This window comes from Perognathus longimembris, chromosome 8, assembly GCF_023159225.1.
Source record: "Perognathus longimembris pacificus isolate PPM17 chromosome 8, ASM2315922v1, whole genome shotgun sequence".
Lineage (NCBI taxonomy): Eukaryota > Metazoa > Chordata > Mammalia > Rodentia > Heteromyidae > Perognathus > Perognathus longimembris.
In genome coordinates this window covers 57,169,980-57,188,534 of record NC_063168.1, presented here as the reverse complement: position 1 = coordinate 57,188,534, position 18,555 = coordinate 57,169,980, and the positions used below count along the sequence as shown (strand labels likewise).

The following is an 18,555-nucleotide window of genomic DNA, read 5'->3' as shown; positions in this document are numbered from 1 at the left end:
GTATACACATTAAATAAACAAAAAATGAAACATACTTGCATAACTCAATGTCAATTAAGAAAAAAAAAGAAAACCATGCAGCATGTATGATTTATAAGCCCTGTCTCTAATCCCTTTTTCAGCTAGCAACCAGGTAAAAAGACTTAAAAAAACCTAGATCAATTCTAGAGCTACATGAGAGGTAATGCAGTGTAAAGTAGGACTAGAAACTAAACTCACTTTCTCTATAAACTTAAGCAATTAACCAAATCTTTTTCCTCACCAAAAAATGAAGTACTAAAATTAAATCTACCTCTGAGCCTGATGTATATGGCTTAGGTTTAGCACACGAGGTCCAGACTCAAGCCCCAGAAACACAGAAATAATCTAAACTACTTCAAACTTTTCAAGTAGGTAAATGTTTTTTGCCTTGAAGAAAGTTAGGATCCCACTGGTATATACATACTGAGAAACTCATCTAGTTGTATGGATTAAAAATGTACAGCATTTGTTTCTCAATAAATGAGGATAATTTTTTTTCTAAAACATTAAACTGCTTCCCAGGACTGAGACTCAATGACAATTCATACAGAAGTATTTTGCATAGCTCTTGGCCACATGGTGAATGCAAAAGAGCACACAGACTGCCAGCAAGAGGCATGCCTCTTCTGTCCTTACTGAAAAAAGGGAGCAAACTCACCACCCAGTAACAAGGGCCGTATATTGAAGATAATTCAAAACAACACTAGAACAAATGTAAAACTAGGCAGAGTACCATACATTTATGCTTTCAAAGATAAAATAATTCCAGCAAAGTGGTTCTTTAAGTATCAGACAGACTGCCTTAAAGTTTTCACCAAATCCATAAACCTAGGCTCTGCCCCAATCGAATCCTGCTCTCCAGATGTATATTTATACATATGGTATATATTTTCACATATAGTATAAAATACAAATTAGTGGGTATGCATTTTGTTATGACTTGTTTTTTGGCAAGTTCCCAATTAGAACTGATGTAAATAACTGAAGAATCACTGCTTAAAATGATATTGGGGCAATGGAATATGGCTTAGCAGTAGAGTGCTTGCCTTAGCATGCATGAAGCCCTGGGTTCAATTCCTCAATACCACATAAACAGAAAAAGCCAGAGTGGCACTGTGGCTCAAGTGGTAGAATGCTAGCAGTAAGCAAAATAAACCAGGGACAGTGTTCAGGCCCCGAGTTCAAGCCTCAGGACTGGCAAAAAATAAAAAATAAAAAGATATTATAAATGCTTGAATTTAAAAAATTACCCAACTACTTCTTTGTTGTGTGTGCTGGTACTGGGGCCTTGTACTTAAGGTTTCAAGTTCTCACTTGATTTTTTCGCTCAAGGTTGGCAATCTACCACTTAAGCCAAACCTCAACTTGCAGCTTTTTGCTGTTTAGTTGTCAATGAAAGTTTCATGGATTGTCCTGCCTGGGCTGGTTTCAAATCACACTTCTCAGATCTCATCCTCCGAACTAGCTGGGCATGAAATACCAGTGTCTGACTCCAACTACTTACTTGAATATCACTGAAACATCACTAACAATATTTCTACGGATTCACTAATGAGAAAATAAATAACCAAATATACCAAAATAAATTTTGATATACTACTGAGACTAGTATAAGCAGATCGAAATATTTCTAGATTTTTCTTATTCAGATATACAAACCAACATATGTAAATCAAAACCATACTATCACCTCTCCAGAAGAGTCTACTCTATTTAAATAACTATTTGTCAGTTTAAAGAGAACTAAAACCCATGCTGGAGAACTATAATACATGCCTCATCAATTTTGTAATTATAAATCTGCAAATGACTTAATATTTTCACCTTGAAGAAGCAAGACTTTAAAATGCTTCCAATGCAGGACTCTCAACTTTGGGAGAAATGACTGGGTAACTGTGGAAGGGAGGACATATGCGCTATCAGGTGCCTTTTAAGATATTTAACAGCACCCTGGCTCTCTCCACTAGATGCCAGTAGAATTCCACCTCACTGTAGTTGTGGTAACGAATGTCTGTGATTCACCAAATGTCCAGAGTGTGGAGGTGGGTATAGGAGGCACCATCACCTGGTTTGGAGACCCACTGGTCTCATCAATTTTTTTTCTGGCTTTCTTCAATTTCCTGTTTTCAGAGCTAGTGAGCTATTGCCATTCCTTCCCAAGGAACAATAGGAATAGACTCAAAAAAAAACTACTATATTTGTATTGCAAAAAGAGGCAACATTAAATAACAGAATTCGTCACAGGGCCATCAGCAACACATTGGCAGAAACAACTGAATTCCCACTCAAGCACTTACCAGCAGTGCTGTCTTAAGCATTTAACTTCTTCAAGCCTGTTTCCTTGACTGCAAAATGGGAATAATTTCTAATTTGCAGAGTTGCTGTATGAGAGCTAATTTGAGTAAACTGTACTGTTCCTGACAAATAGGACTGCAGAAAATAATAGTTATAAAATCATTCCTCTGAAGCACTGGAGGTTCCTGTATGCCCTCTGTAATGCTTCGTTGGTGCACCAGAATCAATGTATATTATAATCACCTGTGGTATTTATCAGATACTGAAGGCGCCCATGGCCCGCTCTTGGAAAGACCTGGGGACAATGCTAAGAATAACTAGCTGAGTGTTTTAAATTAGACTTGATTCTGGTTTATTTTCTCTGTTGTAAAACTCCACAGAATTCAAAAACACAAGAAGGCATTCATGAAAACAGCATATAAAATATTTGTCATATAGAACAAAAACTACCATAATGGCATTGGACAGTTTATTTTGAAGGCCATTTAAAAACAAAGTTATAGATGATCTAAGAAAAACTGCACAGAGTATGCTCATTAAATAAGTATGGTGATTAAATCAAAATAAAGGAAATAGGTTCTCATCTGCCAATCTGGAAATAAGTTCTGTTGTCCTGAAGGTTCTTCCAAATGGGGAAAAAAAATCATGGCAATTAAAGCTGCCTCTTAATCATGTAAATCTACAGTAGCAACCAATTTTTTTCTTTTCTTCTCAGTCAGTTTCGGTCTTCAAACTGTGCTTTGTTTTTCAGAAGATAAGATGCTAGAAATTCAATGGGATTTGGTGGTCTGTAAAAGAAAAGAAATCCAAAGTTTAGAAATATATTTTCTAGATGTATTAAATGAACTATGCCATTTAAAACCACATTTTTAGTTTAATTATCATTTTACTACCATTTGTAGTAAGTATGGTCAATGAGTTAGTCAAATAAATCAGCCAAATACAAAGTTCAAAACTACTGTAATTTGCTGGGCACTGTCCTGTGATCCTACTCAGGAACCTGCAGTTCCAAGTCAGTTTAGATAGAAATGTCTGAGATTCTTCTCTCTAACTAATCACAGAAATAGCTGGAAGTAAAGCTGAGGCTCAAGTGGTAGAGTACTAGCCTTAAGCAAAAAGAATCTGAGAGATTGGCTGGGAATGTGGCCTAGTGGTAGAGTGCTTGCTTAGCATACACAAAGCCCTGGGTTCCATTCCTCAGCACCATGTAAAACAGAAAAAGCTTGAAGTGGCACTGTGGCTCAAATGATAGAGTGCTAGCCTTGAGCAAAAGAAGCTCAGAGACAGTGCCCTGGCCCTCAGTTGAAGCCCCAGGACCAGCAAAAGTTAAATAAATAAATAAAAGTACACTGAAATTTTCCATGGTTTTAAACTGGATATGAACTTAATTCTAAAACACATATACTGCCAGGCATCAGTGGCTCACACTTGTAATCCTAGCTACTCAGGAAGCTGAGATCAAAGGATTGCAGTTCAAAACCTTCCCAGGCAAGAACGTCCCTGAGGCTCTTTATCTCGAATTAACTACAAAAAAAGCCAGAAGTGGAGTGTGCCTCGAGTGGTAGAGTGCTAGCCTTGAGCAAAAAGAAGCTCAGTGTTGGTGCCCAGGACCTGATTTCAAGCCACAGGACCCCCCCAACCCCCCCCAAGTAGTTATGTACTAATCAGAAAGGCAAGATTCAGAGGATCATGGTTTAAAGCCAGCCTGTGAAGAAAAGTCTGAGACCCAGCAAAAAGCCAGGCTGACAACATGGAGTTCAAATCCTGGGTATCACCAAAAAAGAAAAAAAAAAGTACTAGCAATGGAATGATAATTGCCTCAAGGAGAAGAATGATGTGAAATGGTGTCAAGGCAGACTACTAAGGCACTAGCAGTAATTTAGAAAGAACTTGATAATGTGGGCACATAACACAGGAATGCGTAATTTTTGAAATTCCTCAAGGTATATGCCTCTGATGTGTACAATTTCCTGAGTCAACCACCACTACCACCACAACAACAAAACAGGACAGCTGGGTACCAGTGGCTCATACCTATAAGCCTAGCTACTGAGGAAGCTGAGATCTAAGGATCTCCATTCAGAGCCAGCCCAGGCAGGAAAGTCTCTGAGATTCTTATCTCCGATTAACCACCAGAAAACAGAAAATGGACCTGTACTTTGAGCAAACAGAGCTCAGGGACAGTGCCCAGGCCCTGAGTTGAAGTCTCATGACTGACAAAAAAAACACAGGATACAGTTGTAGCGTAACACCTCTGCTGTTACTGAGACATGTAGATGGAACTACCTCAAGAGAATAATCAAAGACCAGCATTTATTTAGGCAAATTCTGCTTCTTTTTCAGAAAGAGAATTCTTTCTTCAAATAATGTAAATTCATAATTTTATTACAGAAACAACATAGCACTCCTGAGAAGTTAAATATATTTCTAAGTTATTCCTGCTGAAGAAGCAAATTTAAGAATGAGTTCAGAAAATATATTTTAAACTCTCTTTTGAAAAGATACATTGAAAATGGATTTACTATATTCTCAGAACATTCTCTTTGTACTTTAAACTTTTTCTTTGGTTGGTTGTAGGGTTTCAACTCAAGGCCTATACGCTGTTCTTGAGCGTCTTTGTGTTCAAGACTCCTACTCTACCACTTAAGCCACAGTGCTAATGCTGGTTTTTGAGAGGTTAGAGACAACAGTCTGGGTTTCTACATCCAGCCTGGGCTGGTTTCGAGCCACAATCCTAAGATCTCAGCCTCCTGAGTAGCTAGGATAACAAGTGTGAGCCATCAGCACCCAGCAAAACTTTTTATAATGGCTATTTTTTAATTTTAATTTTGTTAATCTCATTTTTTTGTTTATGTGGTACTAAGGAATCAAACCCAGGGGGTTTGTGGGAATGTGGCTTAGTGGTAGAGTACTTGCCTAGCATGCACAAAGCCCTGGGTTCGATTCCCCAGCACCACATAAACAGAAAAAGCCAGAAGTGGCACTGTGGCTCAAGAGGCAGAATGCTAGCCTTGAGCAAAAAGAAGCCAGGGACAATGCTCAGGCCCTGAGTTTCCAAGCTACAGGACTGGCAAAACAAAACAAAACAAACCCAGGGACTCATGCATGCCAGGCAAGCACTCTTCCACTAAGCCACATTCCCAGTCCCCTTTAAACAATTTCTTGACAACACATAGACAACATAGTTCAAACAATATTTAGAGCTGGTGGCTCATGCCTGTAATCCTAGCTACTCAGGAGACTGGGAGCTAAGGATGATGGTGAGAAGCCAGACCAGGCAGGAAAGTCTAGTTGAGGCTCTTATCTCCAATTAATCACTAAAAAAGCTGCAAGTGGCACTGTGGCTCAAATGGTAGAGTGCTAGCCTTGAGCCAAAGGAGCTCAGGGGCAGCCCCCAGGCCCAGAGTTCAAAAGGAAAAGGAAAAGCTGAAAATGATGCTGTGGCAGATTTCATAAAAAAAAAAAAAAAAAAAAAAAAAAAAACAACCTCAGGAATAACACTCAGGTCCTAAGTTCAAACCCCAGGACTAGCACACACAAAGTAAGTTTTCACAAATACCTTGGTTACTTGAAAACCATACAATTTTTTCTTCTATAACTTACGGTACTATTTAGTTTCTAATATGTTAGCATTCCTGTTTTGTTTTTTGCCAGTCCTGGGGCTTGAACTCAGGGCCTGAGCACTGTCCCTGGCTTCTTTTTGCTCAAGGCTAGCACTCTACCAACTGAGCCACAGCACCACTTCTGGCTTTTTCTAAACATGTGGTGCTGAGGAATCGAACCCAGGGCTTCACATATATGAGGCAAGAACTCTACCACTAGGCCATATTCCCAGCCCCAATGAGATACATGTCTATCAAGTTCATTATACAATTATGTCATGTGGCTACAATGGCTTTTATCATCTCATATGTTTTAAAACCTAATATGTACCTATACACACACACAAACAAACTGATGAAAGAATAATATACTTATGGAAAAAATCCAAAGGTATAAATCCTCTGAACAATGACCTATTTATCAAAATAAATACCAGGAAACAGAAACATGTTTTAGGGGGTGGACAAAGGGGTAATATGCATGGAAGGAGGAAGGGTGAGCAAATGCAGTCATTGTATTCAATGTACATCATGTAAAAGTTGAACTACTTGAGGGTAGGAATAGGAGAAGCAATAATGAGGGAGAACAATGGATGGTATAACAGTGATCACAATTCACTGTATGCATAACTTGACTTATGAGGTTTTAACCTGTTTGTACAACTACTTAATGAATATTTTGGAAAAAAAAACTTAACACACTTCTAATAAATGGTCATTAATTTACACTTAATTTCTTTATTAATTTATACTTGCTTATATATTAAAAAAAACTGTGACTATAACCCAAGAAAACATATAGAAGAAACAGAAATAATTGCTAATAAAGAAATGCATTCTGGCTGGGTGATGGTGGCTCAAACCTGTGATCCTAACTATTCAGGAGGGTGAGATCTGAGGATCACAGTTTGAAGGCTGCCTGGGGAAGGAGAGACATTTTTTTTTGTCAGTTGTGGGGCTTGAACTTAGGGCCAAGGCACAGTCCCTGAGCTCTTTTCTTGCTCAAGGCTAACACTACCACTTTGACAGACAGTTCCACTTCTGGTTTTCTGATAGCTAATTGGAGATATGAGTCTCATGGACTTTCTGTCCAGGTTGGGTCTGAACCACAACCTTCAGATCTCAGTCTCCTCCTAAGTAGCTAGGATTAAAAGTGTGAACCAAGAGCCCCTGGCTTGTGAGACTCTTATCTCCAATTAACCACCAAAAAGCCAGAAGTAGAGCTGTGGCTCAAGTACTAGAGTGCTAACCTTGTTTAAAAAAGCTCAGCTGACTCTATGACCCAGCCATACCACTTCTAGGCATCTATCCTGAACAACAGGTCTCAGGATATCAAAAAGACATCTGCAGGGGCTGGGAATATGGCCTAGTGGCAAGAGTGCTTGACTCATATACATGAAGCCCTGGGTTCGATTCCCCAGCACCACATATATAGAAAATGGCTAGAAGTGGCGCTGTGGCTCAAGTGGCAGAGTGCTAGCCTTGAGCAAAGAGAAGCCAGGGACAGTGCTCAGGCCCTGAGTCCAAGGCCCAGGACTGGCAAAAAAAAAAAAAAAAAAAAGACATCTTCACATCCATGTTTATCACTGCACAATTCACAATAGCCAAAATATGGAAACAACCCAGATGCCCCTCCACAGATGAATGGATCCAAAAAATGTGGTACCTATACACAATGGAATACTACATAGCAATTAGAAATTATAAAATATTGGTATTCGCAGGGAAATGGTCAGAACTTGAACAAATAATGTTGAGCGAGACAAGCCTAGAACACAGAAAACAAAGGGGCATGATCTCCTTGATATATGACTGTTAAGGTGGGGGGATGGGGGACAGTAGAGACCAGGTCTGCGAAACAAAAAACTTCTTGTCAAATGGTATCTCCCACAGGTTTGGGTCAGCGACCTTACATTATGTAACTAAAACCAAACAACTACTAAACATAAAAAGGCCTAAAATAGACCTCTCAGTGGATCACAATAGCTCAAAAGCTATGTATGTATGATCATATAAGACAAGGATAAGCAAATTCTATTGTTGACGTTATATTTAAAGTTCTAGGTGAATTTCCTTTGGCATATGCCACGTGGCTACTGTATATGTTTTTGGTACACTTTGTATTGTATATATGTCTACCTGATCTAGGGAAGGGTAAGAAAAATGAAGGTGTAAGATAGCACTAGAAATGTACACACTGCCCTATTATGCAACTGTACCCCTTTTGCACAACACCTTGTCAACAAAATTTAATAAATACATAAACAGAAAAAAAAAAAAGCTCAGCTGGCAGTGAGTTCAAGCCCCATCACCACCACCAACAACAATAACAACAAAGAGTCTCAGGGAATATTCTGCCAGGGCTGGCTTCAAAGAGAAATCCCCAGACCTCAACCTCTTGAAAGCTTAGGCCAACTAAATATTTGAGATTCTTTTGCGTTTTTTTTTGGCCAGTCCTGGGCCTTGAACTCAGGGCCTGAGCACTGTCCCTGGCTTCTTTTTGCTCAAGGCTAGCACTCTGCCACTTGAGCCACAGCACCACTTCTGGCTGTTTTCTATACATGTGGTGCTGGGGAATAGAACCTAAGGCTTCATGTAAACGAGGCAAGCACTCTTGCCACTAGGCCATATTTCCAGCCCAAATTTGAGATTCTTATCTCAAATTAACCACCAAAAAAGCCAGATATAGAGCTGTGGTAGAGAACTAGCCTTAAACAAAAAGGTTCAGACAGCACCCAGTCCCTGAGCTACAGCCCCAAGACTGGCAAAAATAAATAAATAAGACAAAACAACTCAGCCAAAGAGTTTATAACACTGAGGTTGTTAAGGCTATGTCACCAGAAGAATTTAAATAACACAGTTTTGGACACCAATATGATATTATGTCAAGCACTATAAAAATAGTTATTTCAAATAATAAACCAATAATTGAATAATAGTAATAACAATAATTGGATTAATAAACCAATACTAGGGTCAGCGCCAATGGCTTACACCTGTAATCCTAGCTACTGAGGAGGCTGAGATCTGAGGACTGTGGTTCCAAGCTAGTATGGGCAGAAATGTCCCCATGAGACTCTTATTTCCAATTAACCACTCAAAACCCTGAAGTGCACTGTGGCTTAAATGGTACAGCACTAGCCTTGCGCACAATGAGGCTCAGGGACAGCGCCCAAACCCTGAGTTCAAGCCCCACTAGGAACTAATTACAAAAAAGTATCTAAACACAAACAGGCCTAAAATTACATTAAACTGCCTGAGGACCTGTAATAAAGGAAATTACAATGAGAAAATGGTTGTTAATTATGAAAATGTCTGAATTACAAGGTTATGAATAACTTCTTTAAAAAGCTTTATAAAGGGCTGGGAGTATGGCCTAGTGGCTAGAGCGCTTGCCTCCTACACATGAAGCTCTCGGTTCGATTCCCCAGCACCACATATATGGAAAACGGCCAGAAGGGGCGCTGTGGCTCAGGTGGCAGAGTGCTAGCCTTGAGCGGGAAGAAGCCAGGGACAGTGCTCAGGCCCTGAGTCCAAGGCCCAGGACTGGCCAAAAAAACAAAACAAACAAACAAAAAAGCTTTATAATGCCAGGCAATGATGGTTCAAGCCTGTAATCCTAGGTACTAAGAAGGCTGAGATCTGAGGATCACAGTTCAAAGCCAGCCAGGGCAGAAAAGTCCAAAAGACTCCTCTCCAATAAACTAGAAAATAGCCTGAAGTGGCTCTGAGGCTCAAGTTGTAGAGTGCTAGCCTTGAGTACAAACAGGCTCAGGGAGAGCGCCCAAGCCCTGGATTCAACCCCAGGACTGGCAATAAATAAATAAATAAAATTTAAAAAGCTTTATATCCACAAATTATAAAGCATTATAAAGTTAAAAAAAACAGTTCTACATGACTGACACTTAGAAAAGTCTTTATTTTCTGTTACCCCCATTTGCAGATACAACTTACTGTATTACCTTTCCTTCGCAAGCACAGCGAGTCCCTGAAGCAAGATAGGCACCACTGTCTGATCCAGGTAGGCACGAGTTGGCAAGGATTGGAGGTCCACTTTCTGTTTTGATGACTTTTCTGCATTAATCTTCTCATTCTCTACTATCCTCTAGTCAAAATTTTTAAAAATGCATTAGTATTCCAGATATCTAGATTATTTTGAGTGCTAAACAAAAACTAACAGGAAAGACAAATCAATTACTAGACATTAGCTCTACATTGTAAACTTCTCTGACAAAAGAAATTCATCTTGGGGCTGGGAATATGGCCTAGTGGTAGAGTGCTTGCCTCGCATACATTAAGTCCTGGGTTCGATTCCCCAGCACTACATATATAGGAAAAGCCAGAAGTGGCGCTGTGGCTCAAGTGGCAGAGTGCTAGCCTTGAGCAAAAAGAAGCCAGGGACAGTGCTCAGGCCCTGAGTCCCAAGCCCCAAGACTGGCAAAAAAAAAAAAAAGAAAAAAAGAAATTCATCTCTACTTCAACCTTTTTCTCTCCGAAGATACCAAAATACCTTATTATTTTAATGTTATGTCTCCTTTTTCTCTTTGTGTACCTTTTTTTGTTTGTTTGCTTTTTGTTTTTTTTTTGCCAGTCCTGGGGCTTGGACTCAGGACCTGAGCACTGTCCCTGGCTTCTTTTTGCTCAAGGCTAGCACTCTACCACTTGAGCCACAGCATCACTTCTGACTTTTTCTATATATGTGCTGCTGAGGAATCGAACCCAGGGCTTCATGTATATGAGGCGAGCACTTTACCAGTAGGCCCCTCTTATGTACCTTTCTAGGAGTAAATATAACTTCTTTTCTGTTCTTTGTTTTTTTTTCTTTTTGTGCCATTAATGGAGCTTGAAGTCAGGGCCTCTCTATCTCACTCAATTTGTTTCAAGTGAGCCATGCCTCCAGTTCTGATTTTTTACAGGTTAGAGATAAGTCTCTCAGAATTTTCTGTCTAGGCTGGCTTCAAACCACAATACTCAGATCTCAGCATCCTAAGTAGCTAATAGCTAAATAGCTGTATGAGTAAGCCACAGAAGCCCTTCTGTTTTTGTGTTGTTTTTTGGTCAGTCATGGGGCTTGAACTCAGGGCTTGGGAGCTGTTTCTGAGCTTTTTCACTCAAGACTAACACTCTACCACTTTGACCCACAGCATTAATGGGAGGTCAGAGCCTCACAAACTTTCCTGCCTCTGCTGGCTTCCAACCATAATCCTTAGATCTCAGCCTCCTGACTTGCTAGGGTTATAGATGTGAGCCACTGGTGACAGGCCCTTTTCCTTTTTTGGTACTTGAAATTACACCCAGGGCCTTGAGTATTGCCCTACCACTGAGTTAAATACTCAGTGTATCCCCACTTTTTTATACTACTTTCTCTTGGTTTTGGCTTTTTGAGACAAGGTCTCACTATGTATCCTCGGCTAGTCTTTAACTGTGATCCTCCAGCTTTCGAAGTATTGGGATTACAGATGTGGACCACCATGCCCCGTTTACCCACATATACCTTACTACAATGTGTTCAAAAACACTGTACAGAACACAAAGCAGCATAATATCATAGCATAGATGCTGATTCTTCTTTTATTACAGATCATAACAAGAACAAATTCTCACTAGGTACTGGTGGCTCACATCTGTAATCCTAGCTACTCAGGAAGCTGAGAACCACGGGTCATGGTTCCAAACCAGACCGGGCAGAAAAATTGTGGAAACTCTTCTCTCCAATTAACCACCAAAACACCAGTAGTGAAGCCATGACTCAAGTGGGAGAGTATTAACTTTGAATGAAAAAGCTAAGGGAAAGTGCCTAGACCTTAAATGCAAGCCCTAGGACACACACACACACACACACACACACACACACACACACACACCACTAAATCCAGATGTTGTGGTACATGACTGCAATCCCAGTGCCGAGGGAGGAAGACCAAAATTTTTATGCTAGCTTGGGCTACTCAGTAAGATCGCATCTATTTTTTCCCCTTGTGAGGGGGGGCAGAGGGAGTGTGTTGGAATCGGGGGTGAAGGAGAGCAGGACTCAAACTAGGAGTCTGAAGATTTCAGTCATTGGCTAGAACTCTACCAACTGAGCCACGCCCCCAACCTTCTCCGGTCCACCCCCAAGATCTCAAGGAGGATTAAAAAAAAAAAGTTCACTATGAAAACAGACTGATGGTAAACCACTGGCACAGAGTAGTCTCAACTCTGGACGTTGGTCAAGGATAGAAATACAATTTAATCTTTTGGCAAAAGTCAGCCCACCTAAGGTGAAAATACAGCTCTCCATTTACGGTAGACATTAGACACTCAAAAAAAATTTTTTTAACCTACTAGGGCTGAAAAAACACAGAAATTTCTCACTAAAGGATCGAAGAACTATAAACATACTGGTGCTTGGAAATACTCCTGTTCTCACATATCCAAACATCCAAAACCTTCCCTGGGAAGCTGGTATTTTCCTACCCAGCTCTGCTTAATTCATTTGCTCCAGGATTTACTCATTCACTTTCAGGTACGTTCTATTTTTTCTTTTTCAGACAAGTATAGGTGCTGCTCATGATAAAGCCAGCCACCTACATACAATTTTGATACCAATTTACTCCAGGCAGCCAAGTTCTGCCTCGTGTAAAATAACCTAGTAAAATGAGACCCCGAGTTTTCTCTGGCTCTGAGAGCCGGGGCTGCTGCGGCAGAGGGGAGCGGGGTGGGTGGGTTACCTCCACGTTGTCTGTGAGACCGTACTCGGTGTGAGGATTCTCTGCAACCTAGAAAACAAAACACCCATCACAGGGAGACCCCGACGCCCCCACGGCGCCCCGCGGCGCCCACGGCCGCCCCGCGCCCAGGGCCTCCGGGTACCTGCGTCTGCCCCTCCAGCATCTGCTCCGGCTCCATGGCGGACCCCGCGGATCACAGTCACAGGATCCCAGTCTTGGAAAACAAGGAGAGCCCGGAGTTACCCGGGAGATTTCAACCCCAGGAAGGAGCCCAGCCCCTGACCCCGCCCCTCACCCCACCTGGGCGCCCGGGCGCCCGTGGCTGAGGGGGAGCGGGATGGGGCCGTGCACCACTCGGAGGCCGCCGCGGGTCAAGAAGCTCCGCGGTAGACCCCAGGGCCAGGAATAAGTGGGAAAAGAGGACCGATTGCGGGCTACCCACCCCGACGCTGCTGGTTCCGAAGGGCTCCGCGGCGCGCCAGCAACTCGCGGCGCCAACCTCCCCAGCCGTAAGTGAACGGTGTCGCACAACTGACGCGCTTGCGCCGGCGTTCCGGGCTGAGCGAGCGGCGCCCCGACCCGACCGCCCGCCGGCCATCCGGCTCGCGAGGCCTATCGCTGCCCCAGCGGTACGCACCGAGTGCCGCCCGGCCGGAACCGGGGTGAGGCGCTCGTCCAGCTGCCGAGCCGTCGCGACGCCCGCCCCAGCCGCACACCTAGTGACCGGCCAGCTTCCCCGTTCAGCCCGGACCCCTCTGTCCCGGAGGCACCTAATCCTTGCACTTGCTGAGTGGTTCTTCCTAGGAAATCATAGGCCCAGGCTCAGCATCCACGGTAGAATGTCAGTGTTTTGTTTTATTTTATTTTATTTTATTTTATTTTATTTTATTTTATTTTAGAGGAGGAGGAAGTCAAGCAAAAAGCTTTGACTCAAACCCTTAAATCTGTGAAGATGAGCGGTTAATGGTAACCTACGTTTGTATCCACATGGGCTAGGTGATGAAACTAGCTTTCCAACTCACTAGTTCTATGGATACTGTTGTATTTAAAAAAGAAAAAGAATAAAATAGATAATCTGCCCCCCTTGAAGCACAGTTCGTAAGTGGCCAGAATAAAAGGATGTAGTAAATCAGATTGTCTTTAATACAATGTCATTTATTTTAGGGTAAATACAAAAGTCATAGTCATGAACTTCATGTGTTTGCCTCAATTCAGCTTGTAGTTACATTTCTTCTTTTTTTATTTTTTATGTTTATTAGTGTGCGCGCCCCGCGTGAATGTGTTGGTCCTGCGGCTTGAAATCAGTTTGACTTTTTCACTCAGCTTGGCATTCTTCCATTTACACCTGCACTTGTGGCTATTTTTTCCTTATTAATTGAAGTCTCACAAATTTTCCTGCCCTGGCTGGCTTCAAACCATAATCTTCATATCTCAGCCTCCTTAGTATCAAGGATTTGCAGATGTGACCACTGGCGCCCAACATTATAACATCTACTTATCATGTGCAATGAATATGATCTACACACCATAAATATAAAAAGAGTAGATGGTGTGTATATCTACTAATATTTTGTTTAGCATGCTAACTGAATCCTCCCTCTAATAATGTAGGCTGTCACTAGATTGGAATTCTTTATTATCATGCTCTGCCATGCTTTCATGCCTTCACAAAGCAAGTTGAGCTGGTCAGGTAGCAATTTATATTTGCACCCACTATTTCAATGAGCTCATTCATTCTTACTAAAGATTGTAGACAATCTCAAACTAGTGACAGTTTTGGTTGAGGTTAGTGGTTGGTTAATTGGGTTTAAATGTTTGAACCAGGTTTTAAAAATGGAGATTAGAAGCTGGGCTCCAGTGGCTCACACCTGTAATCCTAGCTACTCAGGAGGCTGAGATCTGAGGATAGAGGTTGGAAGTCAGCCCAGGCAGGAAAGTCTGTGAGATTAGCCATTAGAAAACAAAGCATTGCTGTGGCTCAAAGTGGGAAAGTGCTAATCTTGAGTGCAAAACCTCAGGGACAGTGCCCAGACCCTGAGTTCAAGCCCCAAGATGACAAAAAATAAATAAATAAAATAGAAATTAGAAGAAACAAATACAAAATAGGGGTTGGGAATGTGGCTTAGTGGTAGAGTGCTTTCCTAGCATGCATGAGAACCTGGGTTGGATTGCTCAGTACTACATACACAAAAAAATAAATGAATAAAAACTAGAAATTTAGAGTTGTGATTTCTCTTGAAAATTTTTGACACTTTTTTTCCTTTGCTAGTCCTAGGCTGTGAACTCAGGGCCTGTCCACTGCCCCTGAGCATTCTTCCTCAAGGCTAGCACTCTACTACTTGAGCCACTGTTCTACTTCTGGCTTTTTGGTTGCTAATTGGAGAAAATAGTCCTATGGACTTTCTTGCCTGGGCTGGCTTTGAACTGTGATCCTCAGATCCCAGCCCCCTGAATAGTAAGGATTTCAGGTGTGAGTCACTAGCACCAGGCTTGGATTTTTTTTTTTTTCAGTCCTTGGGCTTGAACTTAGGGCCTGAGCACTGTCCCTGAGCTTCTTTTGCTTAAGGTTAGCACTCTTATCACTTGATCCACAGCGCCACTTCTTGCTTTTGTTTGTTTAATGTGGTACTAATTGAAGAATTGAACCCAGGGCTTCATGCATGCTAGGCAAGCACTCTACCACTAAGCCCATATTCCCAGCCTTCCACTCCACCCCCATGAGACTCTTATCTCCTGTTACCCAGCAAAAAGGAGAGGTTTGGCTCTTCTGTGAAGAAGGCCTTGAGTAAAATAAAAGCAAAAGAAACCCCGAGTTCAAGCCCCGCTGTAGCAGCACACACAAATACACATCTTGATCAGTGTCACCCCCTTCCATTCTTTTCCTCCGTGTGCACATTTTCCTACATCACTAATGTGTCATATTGTGGACTCAATTCAGAGAAATGTTCATGATTCTATTTTTGTTCCTTAGCATAGTGACCGGCTAATAATTTATATATTGTTACTCTAATCTTATCCCTCACTTACAACCATGTCTTCTGTTTCTCTATTTCAGAGAAGCCAATCATCTCTTTCTCAAAGTAGACTATTCTATTTTACTCTTTTTTTCTTCAGTTAAAAAGATGTCCTAAACTTGGCACTGTTGGCTCATGCCTGTAATCCTAGCTACACAGGCGCCTGAGATTTGAGGATTGCATTCAAAGCCAACACAGCCCAGAAAGTCCTTGAGACTCTTATCTCTAATTAACCACCAGAAGATCAGAGGTGGAGTTGTACTCAAAGTGGTAGAGTGCTAACTTTGAGCAAGGAGCTCAGGGACAGCTCCCGGGCCCTGCATTTAAGCCCCATGACTGACCAAAACAGCAACAAAAAGAAGAAAAGATGCCCTAACTGGGTGCCAGTGGCTCACTCCTGTAATCCTAACTACTTAGGAGGCTGAGACCTAGGAGATCATAGTTCAAAGCCAGACCAGGCATAAAAATTGGCAAGACTCCATCTCCAATTAACAAGCAAAATGTTAGACTGGGAGTGTAATTAAAGTGGAAGACTGCCATCTATGAGCAAATAAGCAGAGAAAGATCAAGAGAGCTGAGTTCAAGCCCCACTACAGAAAGAAAGAAAAGAGGTCCTTCAATAGCTGCCACTGGGTTCTCCTTCAAATAATGTAGTTAACAACTAAAGCTAAGTGTTTAGGAAGTTTCTTACATGTCCAGTAGTGCTGAAATTAAAACAAAAAAAAACTATTTGGCAAAGAAGTTAATGGGTTAAAGTGATAAAGTGATTGGATGTCCTGGCTTAGTTACCACAGTACTCAGTTCTTCTTTTTTGTCCTGGTGAAACTGTCCTAGATTCCATTTGAGATTAAGTGTCCTGAAAGTCCTAACCATCTAAAAACCAGGAGCCTTCCACACTGTAGGTTGAATGGCTAGGAAGGTTCAGATCTTCGGTCCAAGCAGAGTATCAGTCCTGGAAAATATCAAGACACAATTTTTCTTGAGACCAATCTAGGAAGATGTTAACTCACAAAATGGATTCAAAACAAATAATCCCAAGGGACCCAGGATGTGAACTGAAAAGAAGAAAAGGTTCAAGATCCCTAAGAGTTTGGGCTAGGGGCTGCTAATATGGCTTAGTAGTAGAGTGCTTGCCTAGCATGCATGAAGCCCTGAGTTCAATTCTTCAGCACCACATAAACAGGAAAAGCTGGAAATGGCACTGTGGCTCAAGTGGTAGAGTGCTAGCTTTGAGCAAAAGAAGCTCAAGGATAGTGCCCTGACCCTCAGTTCAAGCCTCAGGACTGGCAAAAAAAAAAAAGTTTGGGCTAGTCACCAGTAGCTTATACCTGTAATCCTAGCTACTCAGGAGGCTGAGATTAATTATTTGGGTTCAAAGCTAACTCAGGCAGATAAATCCAAGAAACTCTGTACTCAACCAGCAAAAAGCTGGAGTGGAAGTTTGGCCCAAGTGATAGAGCACCAGGCTTGAACAAAAAAGCTAAGGGAGAGCTCAAGGCTCTGAGTTCAAGCCTTAGTACCAGCACCAAAAGAAAAAAAATAGTTTAGTTCATATCATACTACAAGTCAACTGATGGAACCAGGGCACCAATATAGCAGTACAGTGCTTGCTTATGATCCATGAAGCCCTGGGTTCGAATTCTCAGTACCACAGTAACAGAAAATAGCTAGACATGGTACTGTGGCTCAAGGGATAGAGTGCTAATCTTGAGCAAAAAGAAACTCTGGAACAGCGCCAGGCCTTGAGTTCAAGCCCCAGGACTGGCAAAAAAAGAATCACAATGGCAAAAATCACAATGGGCAACGTTGTTTTTTTGTCAGTCATGGGGCTTGAACTCTGGGCCTGGGCACTGTCCCTGAGCTCTTTTGCTCAAGGTTAGAGCTCTACCATTTGGATCCACAGTTCCACTTCCACTTTTCTGGTGGTTATTTGGAGATAAGAGTCTCATGGACTTTCCTGCCCGGCTGGCTTTGAACCCCGACCCTCAGAGCTCATCCTCTAGCTTAGCTAGGATTGTAGCAAATGGGAAACTTTCAGATTTAGGTTTCAAGAGGCCAGAAATCAAATGACATCTAAAAAGTCTAAACTATCTGACTAGAGACACGAATCCCATCCAATAGCAACAAACAAACTCTGGATGTGTGAGTGAGACTAAAGAAGCCATCCATCCATTTCAGCTTCATAAGCATGTGACTTATCACTTGATTCACACCAGGCAAGACTATCAGAAGAAACCACCCAACAGAATCTAGACAAAATTTAGGGCAAGTAAATGGCTATTGGGCTGGGAGTGTGGCTTAGTGGCAGAGTGCTTGCCTAGCTTGCATGAAGCCCTGGGTTTGATTCCCCAGTACCACATAAACAGAAAACACTGGAAGTAGCACTGTGGCTGAAGTGGTAGAGTGCTAGCCTTGAGCAAAGAAGCTAAGGGACAGTGCCCAGACCCTGAGTTCAAGCCCTAGGACTGGCAAAAAAAAAAAGGCTTTTATCTGAAGCTAATACATTTTGGAGTGTTTTACTACACTGTAAGCAAAATGTCTACCACTATCATTTTTTTGAATTGGTTTTCAAGTTATTCCTAAATCCAATGAGTACTATAAGGCATACAGCTAGATGTAGGAAGGGAGGCAAATGTATAAAATGTAGCCATGTTTTATAAATTTTAGTAAGATTTCAATCTGTATCTAGGTGATAGTGTTTAACTCTCACATAGAATGATATAGGATAATAGGGCTGGGAATGTGGCCTAGTGGTAGAGTGCCTGAAGCCCTGGGTTCAATTCCTAATACCACATAAACAGAAAATGCTACACGTGGTGCTGTGGCTCAGGTGGTAGCCTTGAGCAAAAGCAGCTCAAGGACAGTGCCCAGGCTCTGAATTCAAGCCCCAGGACTGGGGGACAGGGGGAAGGG

The 18,555-nt window shown here is 41.8% G+C and overlaps 1 protein-coding gene across 1 annotated transcript; it reads right to left on the bottom strand.

Annotated features, from left to right (window-relative positions):
- Nucleotides 1-2,651: 2,651 nt before the first annotated feature.
- Nucleotides 2,652-13,187, bottom strand: Dpy30 (dpy-30 histone methyltransferase complex regulatory subunit). Its single transcript, XM_048353182.1, has 5 exons — nucleotides 13,071-13,187; nucleotides 12,771-12,842; nucleotides 12,629-12,676; nucleotides 9,881-10,023; nucleotides 2,652-3,104 (listed from the first exon to the last, which is right to left on the bottom strand). Exons 2-5 carry the CDS (start codon nucleotides 12,804-12,806, stop codon nucleotides 3,032-3,034), a joined length of 300 nt encoding a protein of 99 aa, XP_048209139.1. The 5' UTR covers nucleotides 12,807-12,842; nucleotides 13,071-13,187; the 3' UTR covers nucleotides 2,652-3,031.
- Between the last annotated feature and the right edge of the window lie 5,368 nt (nucleotides 13,188-18,555).

What these genes read in the sequence shown, in the direction of transcription:
- Dpy30 (XM_048353182.1), bottom strand. Translation starts at nt 12,806, where the DNA reads ATGGAGCCGGAGCAGATGCTGGAGGGGCAGACGCAG. An exon ending in TGCTGGAGGGGCAGACGCAG is followed by an intron (nt 12,677 to 12,770) that starts GTACCCGGAGGC and finishes TTTGTTTTCTAG; the next exon opens with GTTGCAGAGAATCCTCACAC. An exon ending in GTCTCACAGACAACGTGGAG is followed by an intron (nt 10,024 to 12,628) that starts GTAACCCACCCA and finishes AATTTTGACTAG; the next exon opens with AGGATAGTAGAGAATGAGAA.